General features: G+C 33.1%; 1 protein-coding gene across 3 annotated transcripts in view; it reads left to right on the top strand.

The window, feature by feature from the left end:
- The window catches only part of ATRNL1 (attractin like 1), an 849,703-nt gene that overhangs the window by 298,480 nt on the left and 538,518 nt on the right, over positions 1-12,705 (top strand). For all 3 annotated transcript variants that reach the window (XM_059173087.1, XM_059173089.1, XM_059173088.1), the window contains exon 22: positions 5,970-6,064. In XM_059173087.1, coding sequence (XP_059029070.1) covers positions 5,970-6,064 — 95 coding nt within the window. The remainder of the gene's footprint in view (positions 1-5,969; positions 6,065-12,705) is intronic.

The following is a 12,705-nucleotide window of genomic DNA, read 5'->3' as shown; positions in this document are numbered from 1 at the left end:
ATACTTTTTCAATGTGTTATGATGTCTGCTTTAACAACATTAGTCATGCATATATTGAAATTTCTGTGCCTACCTCTTGAATTTTCATCTTTGTTCTGTTCTGGGAGGCTGTTTCAGATTTGACCTACATAGACTGATTCAGTCTTAATGTTGTTTTAATTATTCTGTTTTCTGATTCCGTTATTCTGTTTAATTTTTCCATTTTTTATTACCTTATTACTTTACATTATTTTATTACTTTTTTGTTTCTGTATGTTTTTACAGTTTTAGTTTATTTAGCTCCTTTTTATTGTAGTCTTCAATATTATTATCTCATTTTTTATCTGTAATTTTGTAGAGTTTTTTAGATTTCCCTTTTTATTTTATGCATACCAAATAAATATTTTAAATGACTAGACAGTTTACTCATGTTAAATTATTATATATACTATATATATAACTATATATGGTATATATTATATATATAACATTCACAAATATTTTTCTTTCTCACTATGCAAGTCAAACTAATTTAACAATATAAAATAGTCAACTTTTTGGTTTTTACTTTTTTAATCTATGCAATTAGAATTTGCAGTCAGAATTACGAACAGCTGCATATTCTCCTTAAGTTCTGCTAAGTTCATACAAAAAGTTAAAGAGCTGTATAAAAAGAGTGGCTATTTTAGTGGGTAGAAGAATAAATGAAACAAGATGGGATTGGGAGGGAGACAAACCATAAGTGACTCTTAATCTCACAAAACAAACTGAGGGTTGCCGGGGGGAGGGGGTTGGGGAGAAGGGGGTGGGATTATGGACATTGGGGAGGGTATGTGATTTGGTGAGTGCTGTGAAGTGTGTAAACCTGGTGATTCACAGACCTGGGGATAAAAATATATGTATATAAAAAATATATGTTTATAAAAAAAAAAAAAAAAAAAAGAGTGGCTATTTTTTATATCTATTTTACCCTTATTTGTAGGCTTCATTTTTAGATACAATTGGGAAATTAATTGCAAAGTTCTAATTTTCCCAAAATTATTAGAGCTTGCTCATTGTTAGTCAAAATATTTAAGAGTTGGGATATCATTTACAGTTGTTCCAAACTCCAGGCCCCAGGCTGTAAAATCAGAGGATTCATTTATATAGTGTTTATCATTTCTTCACGTTGTGACATACATCCCTTTGGTATTTTTCTATTCACAAAGTTTTCAAATGATTGTTTCTAGCCAGTAATATATTTAAACATGTAGTATACAGTTTGTATTTTGTAAATAATGAAAATTTAAAATATACTGAAAAGTATAGTATACATACTTTTATATATATATGTTACATATCCTTCTGTAGTATATATAATATCATTTGAAAGTTGTGTATATTACTAAGGTTTAGTAAAACTTAACACTTTGCTATATTTCCTGCAACAGTACAAGCTTCAGCTCTGCTCACCTTGGTGTAAGATGAACATGGTGTACAGGGTTCCACCCTATATTTAGTCCCAACAGCAGGATTTTCCTAGGACTTCTTTTTTTTTTTTTTTTTTTCCTGTATGAACTTGCCCTTGCTTCCAGATTGTAGCTGTTCTAGCACTGAGGTGGGGATATCTGGAAGGAGAAAGGACAAACAAACAAAAACCTCACAAATCTAGGGAATGCACTACTGGGCCATCCCTTGAGTTCTGAACTCATTGCTTTTTACCTGCAGGACATTGTTCTAAAATTTCTCCTCTCATTAATTTTTCCCTTTCTACTAAATTTATATTTATGCCAATCAGTATAAAAACATGCTACTTCTCTCCACTTAAAAAGTAGTTCACCCTAGAAGACAACCTAATGAATGGGAGAAGATATTTACAAATGACGTATCTGATAAAAGATTAGTATCCAAAATATAAAAGAACTTATACAACTCAACACCTGAAAAACAAATAATCCCATTAAAACGTGGGCAGAACACATGAATAGACATTTCTACAAGGAAGACATAGGATGGCCCATAGACACATGAAAAGATACCAGCATCACTGATCATCAGGGAAATGCAAATCAGAGCCACATTGAGATATCACCTCATACCTGTCAGAATGGCTAAAATCAACATCACAAGAAACAATAGATGTTGGCATGGATGTGGAGAAAAAGAAGCCCTTGTGCACTGTTGGTGTGAATACAAACTGATGTAGCCAATGTGAAAAACAGTATGGAGGTTCCTCAAAAATTTAGAAATTGAATTTTCCATATGATCTAGTAATTCCACTTCTGGGTTTTAACCCAAATAATATGAAAGCACTAATTCAAAAAGATATATGTATCCCTACATTTATTGCAGCATTATTTACAATAGCCAAAGTATGGAAGCAGTCCAAGGGTTCTATTGATAGAAGAATGGGTAAAGATGTGGTGTGTTTGTACAGTTGAATATTATTCAGCCATAAAAAGGAGTGAAATCTTGTCATTTGCAACAACATGGATGGATCTGGAGAGTATAATGCTAAGTGAAATAAGTCAACCAGAGAAAGACAAATACCACATGATTTCGCTCATATGTGGAATTTGAGAAATAAAACAATGAACAAAGGAAAAATAAAAAGAGACAAACTAAAAAAAGACAAATAAAACAGACTCAACTATAGAGAATGAACAAACTGATCTTTACCAGTGGGAGGTGGGGGAGGGTGGAATAAATGTAATAGATTAATAGTGCACGCAGCTTGATGAGCACTGAGTAATGTATAGTACTGTTGAATTACTATATTGTACACCTGAAACTAAAACTGGATGTTAAGTATACTGGAATTTAAAAGAAGTGGTTTTCTCACCTCTCCACACTTATTCCTCCTGCTACTTTGTCATTACTCATTAATTATGATAACATAATAAATTGATTGTAGTCAAACAGGACTTCCTGTTTTATACCATAATGAAGTAGTTCATTAAAGTAGTACAAAAACTTAGGGCGCCTGGGTGACTCAGTGGGTTAAAGTCTCTGCCTTTGGCTCAGGTCATGATCTCAGGTCATGGGATCGAGCCCCGCATCAGGCTCTCTACTCAGCAGGGAGCCTGCTTCCTCCTCTCTCTCTGCCTGCCTGTCTGCCTGCTTATGATCTCTCTCTCTGTGTCAAATAAATAAATAAAATCTTTAAAAAAAATAGTACAAAAACTTATTTTCAAATTGTGTACATTTGCATAAACTTGATACTTACTTAACATTTTAATGTTTTTTGTTATGTACTGTATTTGGCTAAGAAGTTCAGAGTAAATTTCAGCATTGAGATACATGTTTTTAGTGCCAGGTAATTATTCATTGAGACTCCCCTAAAAACACACCAACATGATATTTAAAACTGTTAGGGGGAGAGGTAGATCATCTCCTGGTTAAGTGGAAAATTGCACAGTTGGCTTCTGGAGGAATTTGATTCTAAGCAGCTTTAAAACAAACCATTTGGTTAGGACCACAAATTTTATTCAGTTTATAGTAATTAACATTCACTGACAGGTACTCTTATTAGTCACGTGAATTGAATAATACTCCTACTAATTTTCTTCCAGGATTCAGACTTATTTTTTAGCTCAAGTCACATTAAGATTGATCATTAGCATATATATGTTGTACTGATCTTGTTCTTCCAAATTGAATGAATAAGAAAGAATAGTAAAATCAAAGTTGAATGCCTTGCCAAGAATCTAATGGGATAGGATTGTGCCACAGACCTAGGGTCCATAGAGGCAGAAGAATGGGGGCACTGCAGCCACTGCTCATGGATATGAAGTGTCCCTTGTTACCAGTCCTTACCTCCCAGAGCAGTCTACTCCTGACTTCTTAATACTTACTTTCATGCTAGAAAAAGTAAATAGAATTATGCAGATTCTCGAAACTAATTTTGCAGTGCTTACATTTCCTCAGTCATATTTTTCCTTCATTTTGAATAGATAGTACCTTTCCACAGTATTGCAATCTTGCCTCTGAACCCCTGCCAGCTGGAACTGACCAGGCTGACCACTATTCTCTTTTTTAAACAACATGTTTACTTGACTCCCATGACACTAACTTCTGGTTTTATTCCTATCTCATAGGTTGCTATCTCTGTCTCCTGAGGATCGATTATTTACATTGGTATGCCTCAGGGCTTACTTCTCACACCTCTTCTCTATTTGTAGTTGGTGATTTCTTGGCTTCAGGGTTTCGGATCTCCTCTAAAATGTTGATAATTTGCAAATTGTTATCTACTAAACAAGGTCCTAAGCTCGATTCAATATATCACTTGGAAATTCAATAAGTAGCTCAACCTTCACATCTTCAAAACTAGACTCCTAAAGTTTCCTCTAACTCCCCCAAAATAAAACCTAGTTTTCTTAATCATCACAGTTAATGCCAACATTTTGTGTGGTCACGGGTCAAAAAAGCTTTACCTTTCTTTCTTTCAAATGCTACATCCCATCATTCAGTTAATCCTGTGTGTTGAATGCTACCAAACACATTCTGAATGTCTGGCCTTTTCTTGTAACCTCCCCTGCTAGTACCCTCGCCACCATCACCTGTGGCCTATTCCTTGCAACATCGCTTTTTACGAGATTCATAGTTAAGACGAACTTTTTTTTTTTTTTTCTTTAATGAAAGGTTGGTACTTGTTTCTTCTGCCTGGATTCCATTTTCTTCAGTAAACTCTGCAGCTTATATTACTAATGTCTTTCATCTTTAAATGTTCCTTCTCAAAATTTCAACCGAACTCCTACTCTGACAACAGTTTCTCTCCTTTTCATTGATTTATTATTCTCCAAAACACTTAATGTCATCTGTTATACTATATACTTAAGTTATTTATTTATTTCTAATGTCCATCCAATAGGATATAAGAGACATGAGGAGAAAAATTTTAATCATTTATTACTGTGTCTCCAGTGCCTAGAACATACTGGCCTATTGATTTTACCTTTGCAGTTACTGGCAGTCAGTTGAAAACTGGAAATATTACCTATTGTACAATTCTTATTATCCCACATAAATTCTGAGAAAGATGAAATGTTGTGTTACGCTAAATTAAAGAGAAATTTATAAGGTGGATCTTATAAAATATATGTAGTAAGCAACATATAAAGAATGATGCCTCGATAATTTTAACAATAATTTCAGTGATATTATTCCTATCTTTACTTTTTATTTTAATAGTGTTTAATGGCTGAGGGCATAACATGAAAGGTATGTATCCAAAAAATAGAAGTCATCTTTATTTAAAATAATTTGAAATGTTTTTTGTAAAGGTGGCAGTTTAACATTAATGAATAATTCTTCACTCTTGTATAACATATGAAGCTACTCATGATATATAACCCTCACATCTTTCACCTTGGATTCAACATTATACATGAACAAATTAAAAATTGTTTACATGGATTTCTTTTTGTCAATTATTAATGAATTACCTCTGTAGAATGATGTTTATCACAGAGTCATTTTTAAATTGCTAAAGGTAAAAATTACCACAATAGTAAAGGAAAAAATAAATTCATTAGAATATGTGATGAAGTATTATTTATATATTAATGCTCATGTGTTCAAAGAATTTTGATTTTTTGAAATTAGGGTACCAAAATGTCTGCCTGTCTATTTTTCTATCTACAAAATTTTAACTGGAATCAAATGCACCAAAATGTTGCCTGTATTTTTCTCTAGTTCTAAGATTATGGTTGACTTTTTCATTTCTTTTCACATTTGTGTACTTTCCAGAATATGTATTCTGTTTGTAGAACTTTTGTAATGACAAGAGAAGTAATAAGTACAATTTTTAAAGAATTAGAATTTCTTCCATAACTGTATTTTGCTTCTTGTTGCTTGATAACAAAGATACATATATTGGTAGTCTTGAATGGGCCACTGATAATTAATAATAATTATTTTTAATACTCATAAACAATATGTTTCCACTTAACTTTTCTTTATCAATTTGTGAAAATGCATACACCAGGATTGTATTTTTTTTTCCCCCACAGACAGCCTTTTGATTGACTATCAGTTTACCTTCAGCTTATTACAGGAAGATGATCGCCACCATACTGCCATAAACTTCATAGCGAACCCAGAACAGGTGAGAAGATAATTTAACTTTTATTATATAATTATATTAATATTGTGGGATACATATTTTTTGTTATTTTTCTATTGTAATTTTAACGTCTTCTCAGAATTACTTCATTGCAGGGCTTTTGAAGAAAGACTAATCATGTTAATTTTTTTTTTTTTTTTGTAAAATTTATGTATCTTTGTGATTAAGGGAGTTTGTGTGTTTGATATTTCATTTATTCTTCTCGTCTGCCAACAGCCCTACAACTTAAATTGTATGTTTTAGTTATTTTTTCAGTCTCATCACAGTGTTTGTGTTTATAATTATGCTCTTAAACTGGGGGTAACCTTATCTGAAAACAAAAGCCGTAAATTCAAAACGTGCTATATTAGATATGTTATTTTTCTTATACATTTTTGCACAGTAGTAGATTTTCCACTGTCTTTTCTTAAATCCACTGGTTTATCTAAGTTAGATGCCTCCTGGATTCTTTTTTAATCATTTTTATTGAGATATAGTTAGCATATTACATTATATAAGTTTAAAGTATATATAACAGGTTGCTTTGATACATTTATATGTATTGCAATATTTACCATGGTAGCATCAGCTAACACCACTATTATATCATATAATTATCATTTCTTTTTTGTGGTGGGAATAATTAAAAGCTAGTCTCTTAGCGACATTGAAGTATATAATTCAGAATTATTACCTATGTTAACTATGCTGTGCATTTGATCTCTGGGACTTATTTATTTACTGTTTGCAAGGTTTTTTTCCTTAAACAGCATGTTCCCAATCCTGCCCAACCCTCAACCCGAAGGGCTTTTATGAGTTTGGCTTTTCTAGATTCTACATATAAATGATATCATTACAAGTATTTGTCTTTTTTTGACTTAGCTCATTTAGCATTATGGAATACTTGTTTCTTTGAACAATTTACTGCATCAGTGATATAATTATAAAAGTTTGTGAAGTTTAAATGTATGAAAGATTAATTGTACGTCATCACAGAAAAGGGCTCAAAGTTTGGAGTAACATACATCTATTTCTATCCATCTGAGATTGTATAAAGTTAAAAAGTCAAGGGAATAGAAGTATCAATCATACAGTTTTTTTTTTAAATTTTTTTTAATATAATTTTTAATTTTTTATAAACATATATTTTTATCCCCAGGGGTACAGGTCTGTGAATCACCAGGTTTACACACTTCACAGCACTCACCAAAACACATACCCTCCCCAATGTCCATAATACCACCCCCTTCTCCCAAACCCCCTCCCCCCAGCAACCCTCAGTTTGTTTTGTGAGATTAAGAATCGCTTATGGTTTGTCTCCCTCCCAATCCCATCTTCTTTCATTTATTCTTCTCGTACCCACTTAAGCCCCCATGTTGCATCACCACTTCCTCATATCAGGGAGATCATATGATAGTTGTCTTTCTCCGCTTGACTTATTTCGCTAAGCATGATACGCTCTAGTTCCATCCATGTTGTCGCAAATGGCAAGATTTCATTTCTTTTGATGGCTGCATAGTATTCCATTGTGTATATATACCACATCTTCTTGATCCATTCATCTGTTGATGGACATCTAGGTTCTTTCCATAGTTTGGCTATTGTGGACAATCATACAGTTTATTTGGGTAGAATTTTAGTTCTTTTGAAACTGAAAATAACTCTTTAAAAATGAAGATGTTACAAATGAAGATGGTAATGAAATATTTGAATTATTCTTTTTTGTTTACTGTGTTTAGAACTGTTAACATGAGATCTAGTCTCCTAAAAAGTTTTTAAGAGTACAGTACAGTATTGTGAACCATAGACACTGTATTATACAGACTAGACCTGATTCTTGCATAGCTGAAATTTTATATCTATCTATCTATATCTATATCTATCTATCTATCTATATATATATACAGTGAAATAGGTGAATAGGTGAAGACTGGTAATTGCCAGAGGTGGGGGTGGAAGTGGGATAAAGACTTCCACCCCACCCCCATCTCTGGCAATTACCAGTCTTTTCTCTTTATCTATGAGATCTGGGTTTGGTTTGGTTTAAATTATACATGTAAGTGAGATCATACAATATTTTTCTTTTTCTGTCTGGCATATTTCACTTGGTCTAGTGCCCTCACGTTCTCTTCATGTTGTTGCAAATAGCAATATTTTCATCTTTTTTATGGCAGAAAATTATTCTATTGTATATGCATACCACAATTTCTTTGTGTTTTCATGCAGTGATGGACACTTACATTGCTTCCATATCTTGGGTGTTGTGTATTGCAATGAACATGGAGCACATATATCTCTTTGAGGCAGTATTTTCATTTTCATTGGGCAAACATCCAAAAGTAGAATTGCTGGATCATACAGTAGTTTTATCTTTAAATTTTTCATAAATTTCCATATTTTTTCCATAGCATCTGCACTAATTTACATTTTCACCAATAGTACATAAGGGTCTCCTTTTTTTCACATCCTCACCAACACTTGTTATTTCTTGTTGTTTTGTTTTGTTTTTTGGGGGGGGTTTGTTTGTTTGGTTTGTTTGTTTGTTTTGGTAATAACCATTCTAACCTGTGTGAGCGGATATCTCATTATGGTTTTGATTTGCATTTCCCTGATAAATAGTAATGTTGAGTACCTTTTCTTGGGCATCAGTGTGTTTTCATTAGAATAAGTCACAGGAATAAAAGATACAATAAGGGAACATAGTCAATGATCTTGTAATAGCATCATACGGTGACAGAAGGTAGCTGCACTTGTGGTGAACATAGCATATAGAGATGTTGAATCAGTATGCTATACACCTGAAACTAACCTAACATTGTTTGTCAAACTGGACTCAAAACAAGTTTTTAAAAGCCTATTCAGATCCTTTGTCCACTTTATATTTTTATTTTTTAATGTTTTTCAAGTTTTAATTTAAATCCTGATTGGTTAACATACAGTGTAATGTTAGTTTCAGGTGTAGATTTTAGGGTTCATCACTTACATACAACACCTAGTGCTTATCATAAGTTCCCTCCTAATACCCATCACCTATTTACTCCATCCCTCAGCCCACTTCCCCTGTAATAAACCTGTTCTCGGTAGTTAAGAGTCTGTTTTCTGGTTTGCCTCTCTCTTCCTGCTCCCTCCCCACCCCTTGTTCATCTGTTTTGTTTCTTGAATTCCACATGTGAGTGAAATCATATGGTATATTTCTTTCTCTGTCTTATTTTGCTTATACAATGATATCTAGCTCTATCTACATCATTGCAAATGGCAAGGTTTCATTCTTTTTTATTACTGAGTAATAATTCCATTGTATATATTTGTACCACAGCTGCTTTCTCCATTCATCAGTCAATGGACATTTGGGCTCTTTCCATTATTTGGCTGGCTATTGTTGATAATGCTGCTATAAACATTGGGGCTCATGTTCCCCTTTGAATCAGATTTTTGTATCCTTTGGGTAAATACCTGGTAGTGCAATTTCTGGGTCATAGGGTAGCTCTATTTTTAACTTTTTGAGAAGTATCCACACTATTTTTCAGAGTGGTTGGACCAGTTTGTATTACCACCAACAGTGTAAGAGGGTTCCCCTTTCTCCCCATTCTCGCCAATACCTGTTGTTTCCTGTATTGCTAATTTTAGCTAATTTTAACTGAAAGGTGTGAGGTGATATCTCATTATAGTTTTGATTTGTCTTTCACTGATGATGAGTGATATTGAGCATCTTTTGATGCACCTGTTAGCCATCTGTATGTCTTTTTTGGAGAAATGTCTATTCATGTCTTCTGCTCATTTCTTAACTGGATTATTTGGTTTTGGGGTGTTGAGTTTGATAAGTTCTTTATGGATTTTGGATACTAACCCTTTATCAGAGATGTCATTTGCACATATCTTCTCCCATGCAGTAGGTTTCCTTTTAGTTTTGTTGATTGTTCCCTTTGCTGTGCGGAAGCTTTTTATCTTGATGAAGTCCTGGTAGTTTCTTTTTGCTTTTGTTTTCCTTCCCTCCAGAGAGATAACTAGTAAGAAGTTGCTGTGGCTGATGTCAAGGAGTCTACTGCTTGTGCTCTCTTTTAGGATTCTGATGGATTTCTGTCTCATATTTAGGTCTTTCATCCATTTTGAATTTATTTTTGTGTGTGGTGTGAGAAAGTGGTCCAATTACATTCTTCTGCATGTTGCTGTCCAGTTTCCCCAACATGTTTTGTTGAAGAGATCATCTTTTTTCCATGGATATTCTTTACTGCTTTGTTGAATATTAGTTGGCCATAGTGTTGTGGGTTCATTTCTGGGTTTTCTGTTCTGTGTGTCTGTTTTTGTGCCAGTACCATGCTGTCTTGATCACTACAGCTTATTGGTATAGCTTGAAGTCCAGAAGTGTGATGCTTCCAGGTTTCCTCCCCTCCTCCCCAAGATTGCTTTGGCTATTTGAAGGTCTTTTGTAGTTCTGTACTAATTTTAGGATTGTTTGTTGTAACTCTGTGCAAAATGCTGTTTGTATTTTGATAGGGATTGCATTAAATGTGCAGATTGCTTTGGGCACTTTAAAAATATTTGTTTATAAACAATGAGCATGGGAAGTTTTTCCATTTCTTTGTGTCATCTTCAATTTCTTTCATAAATGTTTTGTTTTCAGAGTACAGATCTTTTACCTCTTTGGTAGGTTTATTCCTAGGTATCCTATGGTGTTTTGTGGTGTAATAGTGGGATTGATTCCTTGATTTCTCTTACTGCTTTTCATTATTAGTGGATAGAAATAAAACAGATTTCTGTATGCATTTTATATTTTGCAACTTTACTGAATTCATGTATCAGTTTTAGCAATTTTTTGGTGGACTCTTTTCAGTTTTTCTATATATAGTATCATGTCATCTATAAGTAGTAAAAGTTTTATTTCTTCCTTGCTGATTTGGCTACCTTTTATTTCTTTGTTTTATTGGTGGCCTAAGACTTTCAATACTAATTTAAATAACAGTGGTGAGAGTGGACATCTCTCTTGTTCCTAACTATAGAGGAAAAATTGCCAGTTTTTCTCCATTGAGGATGATATTAACTATAGGTTTTTCATATGTAGCCTTTGTTATGTTGAGGTATGTTCCCTTTAAACCTACTTTGTTGAGGGCTTTTATCATGAACGAATGTTTTATTTTGTTAAATGCTTTTTCTGCATCTATTGAAATGATCCTATGGTTTTTATCCTTTGTTTAATTAATATGATGAATCATATTGATTGAGTTGTGAATATTGAGCCACACTTGTAGCCCAGAAATAAATCCCACTGATCATGGTGAATAATTTTTTTAATGTATTATTAGATTTGGTTTACTAGCATTTTATTGAAAATTTTTGCAACTATTTTCATTAGAAATATTCACCCTGTAGCCTTCTTTTTTTGTGGAATCTTTATCTGGTTTCAGTGTCTGGGTTGGTGGCCTCATAGAATGAATTTGGAAGTTTTCCTTCCTTTTCTGTTATTTAGAATAGTTCAAGAAGAATGGGTATTAACTCTTTTTTACCTGTTTGGTAGAATTTATCTGTGAACCTCTCTGGTCTGGATTTTTGTTTGTTGAAAGTTATTTGATTACTGATTTGATTACTTTGCTGGTTATCAGTCTTTTCATATTTTATGTTTCTTCCTGTTTCAGTTTTGATTATTATTATGTTTCTAGGAATTTATCCTTCTAGGGTTTCCCATTTGTTGGCATATATTTTATCATAGTACTCACTTATAATTGCATTTCTGTGGTGTTGGTTGTTCTCTCCTCTTTAATTTTTTATTTTATTTATATGCCCTTTTTCTTTTTGATAAGTCTCACTGGGGTTATTCAATTTTGTTAATTTTTTTTTAATGAACTAGCTTCTAGTTTCATAGATAATTCTATCGGGTTTTCGTTTCTATATTATTTATTTCTGCTCTCATTTTTAAATTTCCCTTCTTTCATATATTTTCTTAAGGTTGGCTTCTAGTTTTATAGATTTATGGTCAGGAAAGATACGTGGTATGATTTCAGTTTTTTGTATATGTTGAGGCCTGTTTTGTGGCTCAATATATGTTCTATTGTGGCGAATGTTCCTTGTGCACTTGAAAAGAATGTGTATTCTGCTGTTTTAGGATGGAATATTCTGAATATATGTTATTCCATGTGGTCAAATAGGTCTTTCAAAGCCATTTTTCCCTTGTCTTTCTATTTAGAAAATCTGTCCTTTGACTTCAGCGGAGTATTTAAGTTCCCCACTATTATTGCATTACTATCTATTATTTCCTTTATAGTTGTTATTGTTTTATATATTTGAGTGTCACGTGTTGGGTACAAAAATGTTTGCAATTGTTATGGTCTTGTTGGATTTTCCTCTTTATGATTTTGTAGTGCCCTTCTTTGTCTCTTATTACAGTCTTTGTTTTAATATCTAGTTTGTCTGATATAAATATTGCTACTCCAGCTTTCCTTTGACATTCATTTGCATGATAAATGTTTTTCCATCTCATCACTTTCACCATTGTATATTACAGACTTCTTGTCCCAGGCTGCTTTCAGGATTTCAGGACTTTCTCTTTGGCACTAAGATTTGTAAATTTTACTATTAGATAATGGGGTGTGGACCTATTCTTATTGATTTTGAGGGGGGTTCTTTGCACCTCCTGAATTTTGATGCTTGTT

Source organism: Mustela lutreola, chromosome 4 (assembly GCF_030435805.1).
Source record: "Mustela lutreola isolate mMusLut2 chromosome 4, mMusLut2.pri, whole genome shotgun sequence".
Lineage (NCBI taxonomy): Eukaryota > Metazoa > Chordata > Mammalia > Carnivora > Mustelidae > Mustela > Mustela lutreola.
Note: the sequence above shows the minus strand (reverse complement) of the source record. Positions and strands in the feature narration are given on the sequence as shown.